The sequence below is a fragment of the Neophocaena asiaeorientalis genome, unplaced genomic scaffold (genome assembly GCF_003031525.2).
Source record: "Neophocaena asiaeorientalis asiaeorientalis breed wild unplaced genomic scaffold, Neophocaena_asiaeorientalis_V1.1 scaffold294, whole genome shotgun sequence".
Taxonomy (NCBI): Eukaryota; Metazoa; Chordata; class Mammalia; order Artiodactyla; family Phocoenidae; genus Neophocaena; species Neophocaena asiaeorientalis.
The window spans coordinates 2,239,719-2,261,326 of NW_020173945.1; the positions used below are offsets into that span (position 1 = coordinate 2,239,719).

The window sequence follows — 21,608 nt, forward strand, 5'->3', positions numbered from 1 at the left end:
CCGGGAGGGGGCGCCCCTTGGTTGCCACGTGGGCGCGAGGGTCGGGGGCGCATTTATCCCCAAGTGCGTTTATTAAATCGCGTCTGGAGATAGATGAACGTGGATACAGGGGCGGATATCGCAGCGCTCAGTTGAGCAATCTTCTGGCTTTAAATTCCGAGTAAAAAAGTCTCAAATATTCCCGGGTCAGGGGGGCACTGTCTCATTAAAACCACTCTCGTCCCGAAACTGCAATGCAGACATTAAAGTGCAGTATTTTTCAATTAGAGCTGACGAATTCAATCAAAATTCCATAGATTAGGATGAAATGAGGCATGGGTCATTTACAGGGGAATTTAATTGCCGAGCCATTAGACAAATAGTATATTTGCCATTCCCGCGTTATCCATCATTTTCGACATCAATACCGGGGCCGCATCACCCCGTCCCGCAGCCGCCCGGCGTCGGCTGTAAACACTCCCTTCCCTGTATCTTCTGATTATATCTGATTTCATTTAGGGCCATGGGGGATTATAAATGTTCACGCAATCAAGTTCATTAGGACTTCAAATCGCATTTCTGATTGGGATCGCTCTGCCGCTGTCCTCGGTGCGCCTTTCAAACCCCAGGACGAGGCTTTCAAAAACATCTTTTTGAATTTAAAGCTTCACATCCTTTTGTCTTCCGACGCCCCCTCCCGCCTCCCCCCGGGCGGTCTTGCGCTCCTCTGGCCTCCTTTGCGGGGGAGCAGCCCAGATCCCCGTCGTCCTGGGAGCGGGGCTGGACCCTCACGCCCCCAGGCTCGCCCGGAGTGGGGGCACGGCGGGCTGGCCTAGCAGGTCTTCCCCCCCCATTAGATCCCCCTCCCGGCCCACCCGGAGAACCTCCCCCGCGCGGCCGCGGGGCACTCAGGATCCGGAGACCTGGGCCGGGCGCTGGAGGACCCGCCCCGCGTGTTAGCAGATCGCGGGTGGGTGCGGACCCCCAATCCCTTACCCCCGGCCCCGCGCCGCAGTTTGTAAGTGGAGCTCCGGGCGTATTTGAGTCACGCGGCCGTAGGCCTGTGGGCAGCTACTGGGCCCGACCCTGGGACCCTGAGGACTGACACCCGGAGCCCCTTTCAGGCTGGGCTCTTTCACTCCAGAGACCCGGGTTGGGGCTGTAGCCTGCGGAGCAATTCTCCCTTATTAGTAAACCCAGGAAACAAAGGAGCAGACTCTTCCGGGGAGAGCTCTCGACAAGAAAGGCTCAAGATATCCCTTCCAGCGCAGTTGAAAAATAATAGCGTAATATTAACTGCTTCTCATAAAAATATACTTTCACAGAGATACAGTTACAAGAAGAAAACCCTCATTTTACCCCCGTACTTTGTGCTCCTCGCTGTTAGCTGCCTCAGTAATTTAATTGGAATGAAACGTGAGAAATGTGTCATTTTTGAAGAATTTATGCATCACTTCCTAGAAATCTCATTGTTAGCTAGGAGCCCACTGCGTTGTGTTTAGAACCCATAATCACATTTTTATGTGTCTGTACTGGGAGTTAAGATGACCTCCTGTTTTTAGCAGATAAAAAAAGGTTCTTTTTCCATAACATCTGCATCAAACTCCGGCTTGCACAAAGTACTAGAAAATCCTGTTTCCCCAATGTTTTCCCAACTTACCAACTTTTTTCAGAGCAGGGAAAAGATACGTGAATGGGAAAAGTGCCTACCAAATGAATAATTACACACCGAATTAAAACCCTGCATTAAACATAGTCGACAGCAAACACTGCATTCTCAATCATGTTTATTGCTTACAAATTGCATTACAAAGAAATCTACTCTTTTTATTGGAGTGATTAAGCAGAGTTTTAGGACTGCAGAAATACCATTTCGGAAGATTAGATGAAGGCTGAAAAACCAGCTAGTTACATTGCAATGGTGAATGTATAATTTTGTTAAAGAACACGTTGAACACATAAATGAGGATTGGGCTGTCATTATGGCATCGTAAAAGAGTCAACTTAAAATTATATTTATTTATAAACACATTGCCTATAAAACGTCCATACTTAATACAGAGGAAGTAGGCAAACCCATAATCAATATTTTAATTACGGATTTTTAAAATGATAGTAACATAATTCTATATGATATGTCACGATTCTATAGTTTTCCTATACTCTCCGCCCCTTTAGCATGTGAGCTAAAATCTTGTCTTCTGATTCCGGGGAGAGCCGGTTGGTGGGCCGGGTAAGACCGTTTGCTTATGGCGCCACCTGCAGGACTCCCTGAAAATAAGTTTCAACGCTGGAATCCTCCCGCTGGGCTGTAGGAATTGACCTCACTCAGGCTTATTTTTTAGCAATTTAATGAGATTAACTTTTGTTTTAAATCAGAACGATACTGACAACTTCAAGACAAACCCTAGAGTTTGAAAAGCCGACTGAAAGCCAAAAATAAGACGCGACCTTGATCCTAGTTGAAACTTTGGGACTCCTGAATATCCCAAGTGCACATAGAAAATTTGACTAAGGAATAATTTATCCTTGAAATAATGGAATAAAAGATGCAATATTCCTGGTTTATCACTTGGTCCTTGGGCAGCCCTTAAAAGATGAAAAGCACTTGGCAAGCTAATAACGTCCGCAATTGCAGTGATTAAGCTCTCTCTCAGATGTCTGCGTCAGGACCTGTCACTGGAGCAGACCCACTCATTCTCCAAGCCTGTATTTTATACCGTTTTTGTAGAGGGTTAAGTGTTCTTTGCAAAAGTTCAACAGCCTGCCCCATCCACATGAAAACGTAAGGGTTATTTCGGAGACTGAAACTGTGGTGATTATATACAGTTACTGGGATTAGCAGATGTTTCCTAAAGAGTCAGTGGTTTTGATTTTCTTCAAAACATGCGGAATGGATGATTGTCATGGAACTTAAAATTAAATGGATTTTAAGTACACTAATAAGAGAAGCCCAATGCCGCCTTCAGAATTTTAAACATGACACATCACACCGTGCCATGTCCGTGCCCTGCCTGCCTGTGGGCTGTGGGTTGTGTCTGGCCATCTAGCTGTGCTGTGGACATCTCATCCTGTCCAGGGTATGTTCAGGATGGAAAGGGGTGAAACTTCTCAGGACCATTGTAGGCAGAGAACCTCATGTGTGTATTTTTGAATTCTCTGCGGTCAGATGACAGTTGTATAGTCAAAGATACTCAAAGTTTGAGGGAAAGTATACCTCTGCTATCTTTTTCCTTTTTAGTAGAAACATCATCTACTCTTTTATTACCTTCTGAATTTTGAACCATGTGAATGCATCATTAAACAACACTAAATGTAAAATGTAAAAAGTTTAGGTCTTATGGAATTGAGTTTATGTAATATACTCAGAGAGAAAAATAATGATGTTTAATATGAACTGTTTAAGAATGGAAAACACTTTTACCCTTTAATAAAAGAAATACCAGGGGGCTTCCCTGGTGGCGCAGTGGTTGAGAGTCCGCCTGCTGATGCAGGGGACGCGGGTTCGTGTCCCGGTCCGGGAGGATCCCACATGCCGTGAAGCGGCTGGGCCCGTGAGCCGTGGCCGCTGAGCCTGCGCATCTGGAGCCTGTGCTCCGCAACGGGAGAGGCCACAGCGGTGAGAGGCCCGCGTACCACAAAAAAAAAAAAAAAAAAAAAAAGAAATACCAGGGTATGTTTTGTTCACTGGAAAAGAAGACAGACAAGATAACTCTAGCTGCAAAGCATAATGTGGTTTTGGATGTTTTACTCAGCTAAGTTACTTCTCTCCCTCCTTCCCACCTTTTCTCCCTCCCTCCTTCTCTTAGTCTCGTCCTTCCCTTCCCCCCCTTATCTGTGTGGAATTATGCAAGTCCCCTTCATTTTAGAACCTCCTGCCACATGACCCATAGGGCAAAGCTAGACAGTCATCAATACTACAAATTTTTTCAGTTATTTTATTTTTTGCTTAACAAAGCAAGTTGCTAGCAGTAATTAAATTCTGAAAAACTAGGAATGAATTCCATCCCATTGGATAGTTAAGATAACCCCCAAACCACCACACTTGCCATTTTTGTCCCATGCACTCATGACCATACATCAGGAATCGTTTTCAGCACGTCTGCAGCCACTAGAACGCGGCTGATTCAGAACTAATTTCTAGTGCCAGTTTATTTCCTATTTTTCTGTGCAGCAGTCACGTACCTGAGTTGGGGGCAGGGTAAAGGACTTCCTGACATCTTTAGAGGCCCTGTTCATTGCTCTGTTTCTGTCGCACATGGGTCCATGTTGACCAAGAGCGCTACTATACTGGAGGTACTGGGCCCACCGCAAACGGTACTGGCTGGTGGGGGAGGGCGGAGTGGGTGCTCATCGGGGATGTCACGTGACTGCCTGATGAGTGTGTTGGTGAGGGAAGCTGCAAAGTGCCCACACTGCCACCTGCCTTGGGAACAGGGGCCCTCATTCGATGCAGAGGTGAAGCCAGAGAGAAAGCGGAGAAAGTGACCCTTTCTCTCCGCACCTCCCCCGATGTGCCCAGGTCTCTCCAACAGCCTTGCTGACAAGTTGGCCTTCTTGGCTTGGCTGTGAGCTCCACTAGGAGCCTGTCTTGTTGGTGGTGGGTCCTGAGCCCTAAGCCCTGGGCTCCACCCCCAGCAGGCTCAGACAGGGTTGGTTAAAGGAATGAACAAATGACTGAATGGATGAGTGAATGGTTTATCCCCAAGGAACTTCATGGATTAGCTCTACCTGGGAGCATCTGATTTTTAAAAGGAAGTTCTTGGGGGGTGGGGGTGAAACAATGAATAAGAATTCCACAGTGGTGGAATTTCGGCAGCTATGGGGAGACGTCTGGGGCTCACTCTGTGACTCATGTTGTTGTTTTTAAGCTGTAATTTTGGGGAAAAACATGTTTTTGAAAATGTAATAATTGGTCATTATTCATCAGATTTTTAGAGATTTAAAGTCAATGTGTTTTAAAAGAGTTCTACTTTGTTCCGGGACTCCCAAACATATTTAAAATTTAGTGCATTCGGAAATACCACCTGTCTTCTAAGGAGGAGGGGGTGGAGCGGGGAGGCTGAAGAACAGGCTGCGTCAGTCAGCAGGGGCTCACTCAGAGTCTCATTTGCAAAATCCCGTGAGGACAGGGCTCCTTAGTAGCTGCTGGGGCTGTATTTCTTACTGTTTCCGCCTTTCTCATTTTTCTCAGAAATAACGTTGCTTTGCTTTTCCATTTTTGCAGTCTTTATCCCAATATTAGGCTATTTTCTTCTCCTAATAATCAAGCAATCATAATAAGAGAAGGAACCATTTATTGCTTTCCTTCTCTGGGCCACGTCTGGGCCTAGGGCTTTGCACTCTGCTCTCAGTAGGACCAACCAGGGGCAGGGGCGTCACCCAAGCTCGTCAGCAACGTTAAAGTTGGCCGACCCACAGAATCTGGGGCCCCGCCCCAGACGCCAGTGTCGGGATCTGCATTTCAACAAGACCCCTTCAGACTGGAGAAGCCTGCTGCCCTCACGAATTATCTCACGGAGTCCCAGCCCGGTGAGAGAGGTACGCACGCTTTCACTTCCCAGCTGAGCAAACTGCAGCCAATCGTTAGATACCTGTAACTGTTCTCCTTGCTCAGTGGAGCAGCCTGGATCTGAAGCCCCACCTCTGGGGTGTCACCATGGGTTCCTACCCGCCCTCTGGTGTGCTGCATCCCTTTCCAGCACGCAGGAACTTCCTAGAGTCTCACTGGGGTCACATCTGCTCAACTGCTCTGTGGCTCCCCATGGCCTGTGCAATGAAGTTCGGAATCCTTGATCCGGAAGCCAAGACCCTCCCGACCGGCCTCCCTCCAGTGGCCGAAGCATAGGGACCCTCCCCTCCAGGCGGACGAATCACTGTTCCTCCATGGTGTGTGGGATCTAGAACCGTGTTTCCGTAGTCGTTTGGGTGAGATGCCGGTCTCAAAGGGCAGGATGTGGGTGGGTCAGCTGAAGGCGGATGCTATCCTATCCCTCCCTTGGCCTGACCCGCTGTGTTGAAATCTGACCATCCACCAAGGCTCAGCCGGTCTACTCCTTTCGTGACGCCCACCCTCATTCTTTTCACCTCCACAGTGGGCTTCACTCACAGACAGAGCATCCCACCTTAGACCGCAGTTATCTACTGGGGTGTGGAACCCCCGCTTCCGCACTGCAGACAGTGGGATGGCATGCCCGCCCTCCTGAGGTTCGTTCCAGCCGCACCTTGCACAGGCTCAAACTGGAAAATGTGGAGCCACTGCCTATCCTCAGAGGATGAAAATAAAAGAGTCCTTGTTTTAAAAGACGGTTTTTAATAGAAAATGTGAGGTCTGGTAGGGCCAACAGATTGGGAGACAGTTATCAATGAAGAGATAGTTTATTAGTCACCATTCCCAAGAGAAGGGTCACACCACACGGGGAAGCACCAGGGTTGATCAGGAAGTGGCGGGAGGGGACATGGGCAAGAGACTTTATTGTGGTTTCCATGGAAAGGATAGGCGAGGCAGGACACACAGGCGTAGGACTGGCTAGTCTGAATGACTGCAGTGGGCTCCAGGGCAGAGGGGCTGGCCTTGGTTGTGGGGACTGGCTCTGGAGGGGCAGTGGCTGGAGCTCCAGGGAGGTGGTAGGTAGTGAACTCTGGGTTGGTCGAGTTGTATTTCAAAAGGATGCCTGGGGGCATGTTGTTTACAATCTCTAGGAGTTGGCTAACCCTGGGAGGGGCAGTCCCTCCAGGGTCTGAAAGGCCCCAGATGTCGAAGCACCAGAATACAGAAAATAAAAGACACAGTTAACACAGCCCTCGACCTTTAAGGATGCTCTCCGATCCTGGATGCTCGGGCTGAGCTGACGGCAACCTCCAGGAACCCGTGTCTGTCCCTGGCATCTGGCTTCCTGGACTGTTCCCCACAGCTGGATCCGCTGGCGTTTGGTAAGGCTGTTACACAGAAGACTCACATTGGATCAGAACGTCTGGCTCACCACCCCTCTGACGTCCTTCTAGGGACTCTGGACTGTGATAACGCTGGGAAGCACCAGTGGGCTCCCGGGCAGGGGCTCTCGATACAGAAGTGTCCTCTCTCAGTGTGTACGTCTGTCATGTTTGGGGGACAAAGTCTTTCCAAGGGTCTGAGCACTAGGAAGGGTGGGGTGTTCCCCTTGAGGCAGAGGGTCTGAAGGCAGGGGCGGGGGCAGGGTGCAGCTCGAATGCTGCCAACGCATTGTGGGCAGGAGACAGACCTTGGAAAAATATGTATACCTTTTAGTTCAACCTCCATTGAAAGGTACTTTCTGATACAAGTACTACGATATTCACAGTTCCAGTCCTTACAAGCAACCCTGAGAGGCAGAAAGGGCCTTTATTGCCAATTGCATGCCCAGGTGGACCTGAAGCTGGGTGAGGTCCGTGCACAGGGTGGGTGCCAAGTCCCATCCAGGGCCCCTCCTAACCCTGGAGCCTCCACAGAAGAGCACAAGTGTCTTGGTCCAAATCTCTGGGTTTCAGTGCAAAACCCCCTCTGGCTCCAGAAGAAGGTAATTTTGCAGGGGCTTCGGCAAGGGCAACTGGGGCACGAGGTAAAAGCACTTTCTGCCAAACAGCTTCCGAATGGCACAGCGGCAGAGATGCTGCAGACAGCGTGGGCTGTAGGCCAAGGCAAAGAGGGACTGGTAGAAAGGCTGGTGCATCTGAAAGGAAGGCGGGGGAACATCAGTCTGGGCACATGGAACCGACACACGTCTCTCTCCCAGACAGAAGAGCCCTGGCGGCCCAGGTGATCCTTTCACGGCTACTGATGCGGGACAACCCTCCCCGAGAGGGTCCGGATACTTTTCTCAAGTGCAGCTCCTGCCCAGTCAGACGGAAGTCTGCTTTGGGTGCTTTCAGATACTATGGGTAACCTTCTAGAATTCCCCTCCTCCCACCCCCTCTGTAGAGCACACGTTGTTGTTCAGTAATCTGAACAGGACTCAAGTCAGTGAAACACGAGGGGACATTTTCTAGAGGCTTCTAGAAAAAAAAAGTTCTTTCTTAATTGACAGTCACCTGTGGACTTTGTTGTGTGTGGATGCAGTGCCAGCAGCTGCCTCGGTCATATCTTAAGCTGTCAGAGAAAGAAACTGACACACAGGAGCCAGGACCTCCACGGCCCACCCTCCTCTGGACAGTGGTTACTGGAGCCCTGAGCTTCTTAAGCCCGTGTGAGTCGGTTTTCTGTTCCTTGCAGCCCACAGGACCCCAATCAGAACCACAGGCTGTGTGATTACTGAGCCTCCAGAAGAAAAACAGACACGCTCAGACATGCCCCCAATCTGCCTTTCTCGTCCCTTCTCCAGATGTCTTCTACTTACCTGGGTATTAGTGCAAAACTCCACACGTAAAAAAAAAAACAAAACTCCACACGTGGGTGAACAGAAGCAGACAACAGTCTTGTACTAACGGGGGAAGAAGGGGCAGCTTCCTCACCTGAAACACTTCTTCAGGGATCACCTCCTTCCAGGACTCTGACACGCGGAGCTGAGGGTAGGAGTTGAAGAGAACCTCGAGGACAGCGGGGGCTGGCGCACAGGTCTTCAGCACCTGGTTGGAAATGGTGGGAGGCACAGTTTGGGTGGGCTGGGTTTTGGGTCCAGGTGGGAAAGGGTGGGGAGACAGGAGGGTGTGCTTGGGTCCCACTGCTGCCACTTCCTGGCTGTGCGACGTCACTGTCCTCCCAGGGAACAGTAGCAATCCCAGTAACAGTACAATAGGGCCGTTGTAGGGCCCCAGGTGCTAGTGCACAGGTAAGCACAGGGCAGAGCTCTGTAAGGGGCCGTCTTATCACATGAAACGTCTGGGCCAAGCGGTATGCATTCAAGTTCCCAGAAGGAATATACTGATGGCCGGGCAGGCTCCTTTGGCTCCAGGGAGCTGCTCAGAGAAAAGGAAATATGCTCTGCTGGGAGGGAATTTGGCCCAACGATGGTGTTCCCAGTTTCTTACTTCGATTTTCTAATGTGTTGGGAAACTAGGGGAGAAGAATTGCTTCGCTGTTGCATTTCTCCTCCACTTGGCCTTTCCGTTTTATTTCCAGAGTCCCCACTGGCAAAGAATGTTTATTTTCTAATTTGCAAAGTCTACAGTTCAAGTCCATCAGCTTCATCATAGAGATGGAAACAGTACTTTCTTTTTAAAAAATAAACTTTTTTTTTTGTTGTCGTTATGGAGAAGTTCGAAAGTACACAAAGCAGACTGAACAGTAGGGTAAACCCTCATGTACCCACATCAGTTCGTGGCTAATCCTGCCCTGTCCATACCTCCAGATCCCCTCCCTAATGTTATTTGAAAGCAAATTCAGTGTATCATCATTTCATCCGTAAATATTTGTGTGTCTCTTAAAGGAAGTTTAAAAGAAATGCAAACACAGTGTCACTGTAACAGCTGAGAAATTAACAATAGTTTCTTAGTATCACCTAATATATAGTCAATGGTTAAATTCACAAATTTCTCTTAAATGCCTTTATATCAAAAACAGTCATTTGTTGGTTTGAATAAGAATTCAAATAAGACCAACACCTTTACATTGGTCGATATGATATATTTTCAGGTCTTTCTTTTTTGTTTCATGTTGACATATTTGTGGAAGAAACTAGGTTATTTGTCCTGTAGAGTTTCTCACTGTTGGGATTTTGCTGATTGTATCCCTGGGGCATGCCGCTCCTTCTCGGCTTTCTGTAGATTAGTAGTTGGATTCAGAAGCTTGATCAAATTCAGATTTGATTTGGGGGAGGGGCAGGGCAACTTCAGAATTGTTCTTTTTATTTATTCGTTGAGAAAACTGAGGTTAAGTAATTTTTCTAAGGTCAGGCACCAAATATCTACAGTAGACAACAGCCAGAGCCAATGGCAAGCCTGGCCTGCAGCACACTCACCGGTGCTCCTTGAACACACCCAATAGGGTTGCTCCCTTTACAGCTTACCTAGCTTCTTTCAGATCTAACATCCCTTTAAGACACAGGAAAGCAGAACTTTAGAATTTCACTTTTCTTTGTTCAGAGATAACCACTGTCAACATTTTGTATATACTAAGGTTATATGCGTTTAGACAAGGAATTAATATATATACCAAAATGAGCTAGTGCTCTGTACATCATTTTGAAAATTTATTTATTTTATTATTTTTTTTATTTTTATTTATTTATTTTTTTTTTGCGGTACGCGGGCCTCTCACTGTTGTGGCCTCTCCCGTTGCGGAGCACAGGCTCCGGACGCGCAGGCTCAGCGGCCATGGCTCACGGGCGCAGCCGCTCCGCGGCATGCGGGATCCTCCCGGACCGGGGCACGAACCTGTGTCCCCTGCATCGGCAGGCAGACTCTCAACCACTGCGCCACCAGGGAAGCCCTGAAAATTTATTTTTTATCAAAATAGATTGTGAACAATTCAAAAATTATAAATGAGCATTTAAACATCATTTTTAGTGGCCATAAAATATTGTATGAACATATCATAATGAATTCAATGAATGAACTACTGTAAGTTGCCTCAGTACTTTTTGATATTATAAACAGGGAACGTCTGTGAACACAATTCTCTCTCTTTCTGCCCCCAGCCGTAGTTATTTAGATGGCTTATACTGCATTGCTGGAAGTAGAACTGCAGGGTCGAAGGCTGTGTATGTTTTAAGGCTTTTAAAACATACTGTCAAATTATAAGTTGTTACACTTTTTAAAAAACAATGTATGAGAGTGCCTCTTTCTTCCTACCCAGACCATCTCATTAATTATTTAAATCTGATAGGTACAATATGGCATGTTTACTTTTGGCTGACCGTTTGCCTTTCTTCTTTTGTGAATTGCTAAATTATGGCTTTTGCTCATTTTTTCTACAGTGTATTCATTTTTTCTATTGATTTTTAAGTACACTTTATTTATTAAGGTTATTTTTCAGGTAGGGAATCATTTTCGCAAATAATGGTATTTTCTCCTCCTCAGTATTAATATTTCTTATTTTTATTGTCCTATTACATTGGCTAGAGAGTGAAAATTCAATGTTAAATAGCAACATTGATAGCAGGCATCATCGTCTTAGTCCTAATTTTAATAGGATTGTCTCTAACATTTCACCATAATCTTGGGTATTAGTTTCACATAAATACTCTAAGTTAAGGAAATATCTTTGTGTTCCTAGGTTACTACAAATTTTAGGATTTATTTTCTTTTGCCTTTTTCTAACCAAGTTGATACCAAAAGGCTTTCCGATATTAACCCATTTTTACCTTCACAAAACAGACTCTGGCTATTCTTCTAAATAGAATGGCAGATTCAATTTGCTAAGATTTTTGCAGCTCTCTTGATAACTAAATCTGGTTTACAGTTTCAGCTTTTTGAGCTATTATTGTCAGGTTTTAATATCACTTTATGTTAACCTAGTAAAACCATCTGAGAAAACTATCTTTTTAATACTCTGGTAGATTTTGAAAAGTAGATAATTATTGGAAATAAGAAAGCATGACGGACCTTTCATTTGAAGCTTTTAAGCCTAGCCTTTAGTTGTAGGTGATAATTTAATATTTTCAGTTTCTTTCATGGTTACTGGCATATTTCGTTTTGATTTCTTCTTGGCTCAATTTTGTTCACCTATATTTTCCTGGAAAAAGAAAAGAAATTTAGCATTTCATATGTATCAGTCAGGGTTCTAACAGGAAATAGATGGCATACTTGATACAGGATTATTCCAGGAGGGTTTATTGATACGGGGCTTATTTATAGCCAGGGGAACCACAGGGAACAGTGCATTGATATAGAGCTGGCAGCAGAGCTATTTCCACTCCTGGGTCTGCAGGGTGAGAGAATGGGGTGGGTGATCCTTGGCTGGGGACACACAACCAGCCTGAAGCTGAGAGGGCGCCAAGTGGATACATCCTCTGACCTCACTCTCCTTCCTCCCCTACTTCTGGGACACTGCACTGGCGAAACCCAGGAAGCAAGGGCCAGGAGCCTTGCAGATGTGTCCATGCAGGTGGAGAACAAATTTGGACGGGGGCATATCTCCACTGTATATAGGAATAAGCACCCTGTCTCATTTGAGATTCACTATGATTGTATTTGCAATTTTTTTTCATGTTTAGTCTTGCTGGAATTTTGTATTTTAATTTTTTTTCCTCAGGAAACCAGCTATTGGATTACATTGATCAGTTCTCTTTAAAAATATTCCAACCTATTACTTTTTGCCTTTATCGTTATTAATCCCTTTCTCCATTTCTCTTTCCAGCTCCTTGGATTGACTGCTCAGTTAACTTGACAATATGTTTTCCCTTGTGTCACAATAAAGCCATTTTTCAAGTGCTATGGATCTTCCTTTGAACAGAGGTGTGGTCAGAGCCATAAGTTTTGACGCACAATGTTCTCACTTTCTTTCTCAAAGTCTGCAATTAAATAACTACTGACGCAGTGTTCACTTGGGAGCGTGTGAGGAAATTTTCAAAAAGTTAATTTTTAAAAATTTTTGGCCACACTGCACCTTGTGGCTTGCGGGATCTCAGTTTCCCAACCAAGGATTGAACTTGGGTCACGGCAGTGAGAGCCTGGAATCCTAACCACTAGGCCACCAAGGAACTCCATAAATTATTTTTAAAAATTAACTTTTGCTATTAATTTTCTGGAGTATTGTATTCCGGCTTTAAATAATGTCTGATTTTGAAGTACTAGAAGTTGTATTCTGTTTGACGGTTCCAAGTTCAACATGTATATGTCACATTTATGATTTGAAGCTTCTAAAATTTTTTCCCCTACTTTATCTATGGGAAAGACTGAGATATGAATTAAAAATCATCTAGAATTATTATTTTTTCAGTTACTTTCTCCATTTTAACATCATCTCTTTTTGGCATGTAAGGTTCTTAATGGTTATCTCTTCACTATGGACTGTATCCTTCATCAGTGTCGAGCGAATCTTTTCTTCTCATTTTGTGTATTTCCCTGGGACTCTTCTACATTGCATGTTGATATCAGTACATCATTTTATTTTCAGTTTGTTTTTGCTAGAATTACCTCTGCCCACTCTTTAATTCTAACCTTTTGTTTCACGTTGTTTTAAAGTGTTTGAGAGTCTCTACTGGTAATAGGGTAACTTAAGAAATTTGTAGTTATTGTTATAGATAATCTGTCTGGTTTTACTTCTATCATTTTATTCTTTACAATTTTTTATGCTTCTTGTTTCCTTTGTTGTCTGATTTCTGTTACACAGGTTTGTATTTTCTTTGTATTTATCTTTTATATATTTAAAAAAGATTTTTTTTTTTTGGCTGCATTGGGTCTTTGTTGCCTTGCGTGGGCTTCTCATTGTGGTGGCTTCTCTTGTTGCAGAGCACAGGCTCTAGGCGCTCGGGCTTCAGTAGTTGTGGCTCGTGGGCTCTAGAGCGCAGGCTCAGTAGTTGTGGCACACGGGCTTAGTTGTTCCGCAGCATGTGGGATCTTCCTGGACCAGGGATTGAACCCATGTCCCCTGCACTGGCAGGTGGATTCTTAACCACTGTGCCACCAGGGAAGTCCCTATCTTTTATATTTTGGAAGTCTATATCTTACTTAAAATTTTACTAGTGGTTACCTTTAGAATAAAAAAATATTAACCTATATTTCTCTAAACATCAAAATAGTATATTTTGCGCTCTAGATGTACCATTATCCCTTCTCTCACCTCTCTTAACCAATTCTTCTCCCTCCTTAGTAACATCTGAAGTTTGTGTTCTGGATTATAATTAGTACAAGATCTTATTTTATGCTATATATCTCCTTGGGAAATAACTTTTGGTAGTTGCATTTAGTTTTACCACCTGCCTGACAATTATTTAAGTTGACTCTATTTTAACTGGATTGTTTAAGCCATTCATTCCACAGATATTTAATCAATATCTAATATTTAATCAATTTCCTACTAGAAGTTAAAGATATTTAATCAATTTCCTACTAGAAGTTAAAGATTGTGTTATGTTTGTGTGGTAACAAAGGCAAGCCTTGGCTTCACAGAATTTTACGGTCCCAAATGATACAGTCTCAAATAATAGTAGAAGTAGTAGTAGCAGTAATTCAAATAAATGTATAGGTGCCATAGTACTACGGTGAGAGAATCACCAGGTGCTAGAAATGACACCTAACTCAGACCTAGATTTGCAATGGGGTGGTGAGTTGATCAAGGAAAGATTTCTGGAGGAAGTGACATTCAATAAGACATGGAATAGGAGTTACAAAAGTGTGGAGAGTTCTGAGGACCAAAATGTTCTAGGTGGAGAAAACATGTACCAAACTTGGGAGGTGAAAAGGTACAAAAAATATTGGCTGTGGCATGGAGTTTGACACGGGGAGTAGTGAAAACTGGGACTGGAGAGGAAAGCAGGGTCAGATCTAGAAGACCACTGTCTGCCATGACAGGGAGGCTACACTTATCTTGAGGGCACCCAAGAGGCCTTGAAGGATGATGAGTGGAGGAGTGACAGGGTCAGGTTTTAATTTTAGAAATGTCACCATGGCTACAGTGTCGAGAAGAGTTTCATGGGGCCATATTGGAGGCAGACAGCCCAGTTACGAGGATATTTTTGCAATCTAGCGAAGAGATGGTGGTGGCCTAACCTCAGCTGGTGGCAGCCAGGATGGAAAGAGAAGAAAGATTTTGAGAGATATTTAAGAGGTCGACCTGAGACAATCTGCAGATTGAGTTTCCCATTCCTGAGACAGTCTTTCCCATCACCTCTTGGTCAGCTGGGTACTCCCATCCCATCTGGCCTTTTGTCTCCACCACTCCACCCAATCCGCCCTTGCCAAGAGTGCCCGTGAGCAGGCTGCATCTGGTGGTCACGGCTCTGCCTCGCCTCGTGCTGTGTATCAGCACTTCTGACACAGTTGATCACGTCCTCCACTTGATGTGTTCTTCTCTTGGCTTCCAGGAAGCCACACTTCTGCTCCTTCACCTCCCTCACTGCTGCTCCTTCTGTTTCCTCTGCTACTCTCTCATCTCTGCATCTTCTCCCTGCTGGAATGGCCTTGGATTTAGTCCTCATTCCTATTCTCTATTTACTCTCCCTTCCTGGTGATCTCATTCAGCTTCCTGGCTTTAAATACCATCCATATGCCACCGGCCCTCAAAAGTGTATCTCCAGGTCAGTCAAACCTCCCTCCCAAACTCCAGGCTTGAATATCCAACTGCTTACTTGATATCTCCTTGTGGCTGGCTCTATCTCACACTTAATGTATTGGAAACATAAATCCCAAGTCTCCCCCTCAGCCCCGGACTTACTTTCCCCATAAGCTTCCCCATGTCAGTTGATGGCACATCTCACCTTTCAGTCTCTCAGGCTAAAAGTCTTGGAGTCATCTTTGACTCCTCTTCTCTCATGTCCCACAGCCAATCTGTCAAGAAATCCTGTTGGCTCCACCTTCAAAATACATCCAGAATCACACCACCTCCCTTGTCCATGCCACCGTTATCCCTCAGGTGGACTATGGTCACAACCTCCTAAGTCATCTCCCCACTTCCATTCTGTTCCTCCTAAAGTATGTTCTCAACATGGAGACCACAAGAAGCCTCATAAAATGTTAGTCAGGCCATACCCCTCCTCTGCTCAAACCACTCCAATGGCCAAAGTCATTGCGATGTCCTACGAGACCCCACACAGTCTGTGCCCCTCCCCCACCTCTCCCATCTTATCTCCTGCTACTGTCCCACTGGTTCTCTCCACCTTCAGCCACACTGCTTCCTTTGTTGTTCCCCACGTGGATCAGGCTCACTCCAGCCTTGGGGCCACAGACTCTTGGCTTGTCTGCTGGGCTGCTCTTTGCCTAGACATCTGCTTAGCTGATTCCCTCACCTCTCTCAAGTCTACTCAAAAACCACCCATCCTAACTACTCTCTTTAAAACGCACTGTCTCCCGTCTTGCTTCTTCTCCCCTAGCCCTTATCATTTTATTGGCCCATTTATTATGCTTGTTGTTTAATGTCTGTCTTCCCCATTAGAATGTAAGCTCCATGAGGAAAGCAATACTTTTTCCCCCTGATTTATTCTCTCATTAGCTATCCTAAGCATCTAGTATGTTGTTGGCAAATGGCTGGTGCTCAACAAATATTTGTTGAGTAAATAATGCAGTAAATAGAAACATTTTTTTTCTTTTAAAAAAATGCATTAGGAAGGCATGTCTTATGAGCCCTTGATATCTAAAAGTGTCTTTCTTTTGCCATCAAAATGAAAGCTATCTTGGCTGAAACTAGAATTCTAGCGTCCAAACCTTTTCTTTAAAAATCTGTAGATGATATTTCATTGTCTTACAATAACACTGCAGCAGAGAAATCTGAGTCCAGCCTGATTTTTATTCCCTTATGAATAACCTGTTTGCTGCTTGGATACTTTGCAAGCCTTTTTAGAACATTTTTTTTTGAATGTGTATAGGTATGTGTCTCCCATCACTGATTTGCAGAGAATATCCATTCAACTTCTCTATGTTAAGATATTTTAGTGCAGCTAAGTTTTCTTCTGTTACGTCTTTGATTATTGTTTCTGATCCATTGTTGTATGTTCTTCAATAATATCACTTATCTGTGAACTGGCTCTCTGCTCTTTGTCCTTTACGACCATCACTTTGTTCTTTAGTTTCTTGGCTTTGTTTTTTCTTTTGCACTTAAGAAGTTCTTTTTTTTTTTTCTTATTTTGTGGTACGCGGGCCTCTCACTGCTGCGGCCTCTCCTGTCGCGGAGCACAGGCTCCAGACGTGCAGGCCCAGCGGCCATGGCTCACGGGCCCAGCCGCTCCACGGCACGCGGGATCTTCCTGGACCGGGGCACGAACCCGTTTCCCCTGCATCGGCAGGTGGACTCTCCACCACTGCGCCACCAGGGAAGCCCTCTTTTTTTTTAAAATAAATTTATTTTATTTTATTTATTTTTATTTTTGGCTGCGTTGGGTCTTTGTTGCTGCACGTGGGCTTTCTCTAGTTGCGGCGAGCGGGGGCTGCTCTTCGTTGCAGTGTGCAGGCTTCTCATTGAGGTGGCTTCTCTTGTTGGGAGCACGAGCTCTAGGCGCACGGGCTTCAGTCGTTGTGGCACACAGGCTCAGTAGTTGTGGCTCGGGGGCTCTAGAGTGCAGGCTCAGTAGTTGTGGCGCATGGGCTTAGTTGCTCTGTGGCATGTGGGATCTTCCTGGACCAGGGCTTGAACCCGTGTCTCCTGCACCGGCAGGCATATTCTTAACCACTCTGCCACCAGGGAAGCCCCAGAAGATCTTTTAATATTAGTCCTTTGTAGTGAACATTGTGGTTGACTTCCCAACACTCCAAATGATTAGATTAATTCAATCATGATAATTCTATTCCACTCATCATTTAATGGTTTGGGGAAGGGCAGGTTTAAGCTAACTGAGGCCAATAAAACACAAAGAAAGACTTCCTCAGGGCTTCTAGAGAAAACAGCTGGATCTGAATAGGAAGCTGGTTGGCCCAGTTGCTGGAAGCCATTTAGGGACCAAGAGAAGGACCATTTTGAGGGCAAGGCTGACTTACTGAGCTTGAAAGGCATCTGGTTCTTTGATGATGTCACTGAGACTCAGAAACCACCAATCCTGAAGCCTGTGCTTCTTGTTATGAGAGATACAAGGGAGGCTGGAACCAAGGGGCTGCCTGGTGGGGCTGTGACTATGAGAAGGAGCCGCCTGGGGGTACTGGAGCCATGGAGATGCACGTGCTGCAGTAGAAGCTACCTAAGGTGGAGGAAGAGGGGGAGAAATACCTTGGCTTTTCCCCCCTCCCCCTCCAATTTCCCATGGTGTCTCCCTTGGCTGAACCCAGTCAGAAGCCAGCTGATATGGGGCTCTGTGTTAGCTTGAAGGGGCTCTGTACCCTATCAGGATGCAGAGCAGAACACAGAGGCAGCAGGGACTGGATCTGGGGGCACACATGCAAACAGCACAGCACCCTCACTTACATCATTGATTTGATGTTTTTAATGAATCAGTTCTGCCTTCTACTTCCTTTAATGTGTAATCTGACCTACCACTGTGCTCTTGCTTTCTTGGTATAAATTTATCTCCATCTTCCTTTTCATGCCATTCTATTGACTCCTCAGCTTAACCTGTCTGGTTTTATGGATTTAAAGACTAGATCTTCTTGCATTCCATAAAGGATGGCACACAGGGCGCACAATGTTTCAGATTTTCTTCTGGATATTTTGATGAGACGTACAGATTTCGTCTCTACTCTCAGGATGCTATCTCATTTTTCTTCTGCCCTTCCCCACGATGAATCCATTAATTTTTTCTGTATTCATCTCTGATTAAGGTGAGATCCAGACACAAGGTCTGTCAACGTGCAGGGGAAGTCCATGGTCCCGTTCTTTGTTCACCTGTGAGATGGTGGAGGGGCAAAGTGGAGGAAGGCTGGCGAGGGCGATGCCCAGCCTGGTGACCTGTGCTCCACCAGGAGGCCTCTTCCTCCCACCCTCCCCCCAGCAAAGTAGCAGGTTGCTGTGGAACTCAGGTTCCTCAGTTTCCACCTCTGCATCTCCCATGATGCACTGCACCTCCACAAGCATCCCCTACTGCCTGGTGGACTTAAACTATTTGTCTGTAATGTCTGCCTGATTGCCTGAAAACTTAGGGCCGTGGAGCAGAGCCGCGTTAGCCCTTCCTGACTCAGACATGAGATCTTCCTGTTGGTGCCCTGGATTTGCTTTCTCCCCCTCCCCCTCTTCCTTCCATCCTTCCTTCCTCCCGTCTACATCTTCACAGATATTTTAACATGAAGACAAGAGCAGCTGCCCATTTAAATTGGTAATCATATTACTATTATCATCTCTGGTCCCCTCCCTACCCCAATTTTGTTTTTTCCCTAATCTATTACTGTCACAAGCTCCGGCTTAAGTGGGCTTTAGAGAAGGAGAGAATGAACACGGTAGGCTGAGCTGCAGAGGGAGAGCCAGGCAGGCGTGCATCTTCCCAGCCCAGCCTCGCACCCCACCGTGTGCTCTTGACATGCTGGTATTTCTGGCTTACAAGAGCCACCACTAACATGCCATTTCTGGGAGCACAGTGAATTCCGTCGGCTCCTTTTCTGTGTTGGGAGGAAACCATGCCATTGAAAAGAGCAGTTCACACTGGATCCCTCCAGATCTAGTCTGTCTGTCTTTACATGGTATCCTAGGCAATTCCAGACTTTCCTCAGGCCAACCTGGACCCTCCAGCTACCCTCCCATTGGCCCTCTCACTTCTCTGCAAAATATTCAGTGGTTCCCAGTGACTGCATGCTACCTGGACGTCCCCATCCCTCCCCTCAAGCCCCAGCCCCCAGGAACAGCTGCCCTCTCTCAGTAAGAGCTCCCCTCCTCCAGGCCCCTCCTCCCTGGGTCACGGACTGTGACAAAGTCTTATTGCCTGTCTCTGGGAATTCATTTCCTGTCTCTCCTCTGTTCCACCTCTCTGGGGCTCCCGGGCCCTTCCCAACCCCTCCGCACTGTGCCCCCCTCATGTTTGCCAGGCAGCTGGCTGCCTTCATTATTTTTACGCCAACACAGTTTAAAAATCTCCGCTGCCTCCTTGCCGTCTGTGGAGAAGCGGCTGCCACGTTACCCTGACACGCTGATGGCATTAGGGTCCGCGCACACTCTCTTCAGCTAATGAGGCGGCAGAAAGAAAATGAAGGGGCAAAATCACATGGGCACACTGCTTTCTGTGTAGACGGAGAAATAAAACAAAAGCAAGGAAAACAGAGGCGCGCTACTGCTGAGAGCTCCCCCCTCCCACGGGGGCAGCGTGCAGGCACTGCTGTGTAAAGGCAGGGAAGGGAGCCCTGGGTTTTGACTACTGCAACCCCAGGCTCCCCCCACGGAAAACTCTAGGAAATTGGAGTGTGAAGTCACGTTACCTAATTCCGTAATTCGGTAAAAAGAAAACAAAAACTTCAGGTCCATATGTGCAGCGTGGTCAATGCCCAGAAGGAGAGGCAAGACCAGAGGTTTGCGGATGTTTCTAGAATCTGTCATTCTCGCCCTCCACCTCCCATTTCCCCTTGCTCCAGCTACCTGCATCCCTCACCTGGACCGCACGGCAGCCGGGGGTTTCCCAGCAGCCCCCAAGAGAGCATGTTCTCTACCCCTGAGCAGAGGAATCACCCTCCAATTCTCACTGGATTATGTCACCTGTCCTGCTTAAGATGATGTAATAGATTCCTATTGTCCTTAAGACAATGGCGCAAACTCTTAAGGAGGGCCCTGCCTAGGGTCTCGCTCTTGCTGTTTCCCCTCCAGCTACTGGGTCATCCCCCACCCCCCACCCCTGCACATACTGCAGAGTTCCTTCTGCCCCAAGACCTTTGCACCTGCTGTTCCTTCTGCCTGGAATGATTTCCCCTCCCCTCTTCACACAGCTAAGTCCCCAGTCTTCAGATCCAGAATCGCTCTATAAGCCCTCGAGGGAGCCTCGGACTCGCTGTTCAGCCAGGTCTGGCCCCTCGTTTGGTACCTTCAAGGTCTGGAGGGCCTTGGCTTTGCAGCTTTTCACATCACAGCAATTTCCCAGTGGTGTGTGTGGTTGTCTGAGTCAAGGTCATCTCACCCACCTGACTGGTGCTCCATGAGGGCAGGAAATACCCATGCTCCGGTTCAACACGGTACCACCATCACGGGAGCACAGCCGCTCCCTAGAAATGTTTGTTGAATGAATAAGTGCTTAAGGGATGCCTGTGGGGGAGAGCTTTCGTCACTGGTGTTGGCCTGGCACTTCCCCAACTCCTGGGCAAATCTAAGTGTGAGTTATTTATGACTGCCCAGGTGAGGGGCAGAAGGAGAGAGGCACGTGAGCAAAGGCCTTTATCCCAGACCAAGCATCCAACCCACAAAGTCAACTACCGGCAGCTAGTCTGGATCCACCCTCGTGTGCGTTTCTCTGCCCTCCTGCCCGCTCTCCTCCAGGCCGGGCCCCCTGCGTCCCGGCAACTTCCAGAATTCAAACCTGGCTGCATCCTGACATCGCACCTGCACCTGCCCTCGCGCCCCCACCTGACTCTGGCGTTAAGTAGCGGTCAGCCAGGCAGAAAGGCCTGGCATTGTCCACATGCTTTGCTTTCCCAGCCGTGACACCGCTTTGATGTTTGCGGCATCGCAGTGCGCGCGGCTCCGACGGATGCTTCGAGTCTGCCTGCTGCGGCGCTGGTGCCTTTGTCTGGGCACCGGGGAACTGTGATTTATGTCATAAGCTCGCTGTGAAACCTTTTGCCTCAGTAATTCTGAGCTCCGTGGGTGTCTCTTTACATCTATTTAAAGCACGGCTGCTGCCCACGGCCGGCGTGCTCTGTGACATTCCCCGGTGCCTCTGTGTATGCCTCGCCATGGCGCTGAGTCTTGCCTGCAGAGCATCTTTGTGGCTCGTTTCGGCGTGTTTGCTGCGCGCTCCACGGGGCTGCTGCGCGAGTCGGGTCTGTGCTTTGATGTCCCGCGTGTTGATTAGACCCCTTTCCCGGTGGAGCACATGCAGGGGGTCTGGATGCTGATGCCACATTTCCCGAGTGTTCGCCCTGGTTGTCCTGGGGCGAGGCCAGAGCCTCACAGGCACTTGTACGTTGGCTTGGAGGATGTCCAGGTTGGTAGTAAATGCGCTCTTGCCAGCAACCTGCTCCTAGCC

At 46.9% G+C, this 21,608-nt stretch overlaps 1 protein-coding gene across 1 annotated transcript in view; it reads right to left on the reverse strand.

Annotated features, from left to right (window-relative positions):
- Positions 1-6,346: 6,346 nt before the first annotated feature.
- The window catches only part of ASB18 (ankyrin repeat and SOCS box containing 18), a 63,841-nt gene continuing 48,579 nt past the window's right edge, over positions 6,347-21,608 (reverse strand). The window contains exons 6-7 of the mRNA XM_024752782.1: positions 8,446-8,559; positions 6,347-7,667 (exon numbers count right to left, since the gene is read on the reverse strand). Coding sequence (XP_024608550.1) covers positions 7,482-7,667; positions 8,446-8,559 — 300 coding nt within the window. The 3' untranslated portion in view covers positions 6,347-7,481. The remainder of the gene's footprint in view (positions 7,668-8,445; positions 8,560-21,608) is intronic.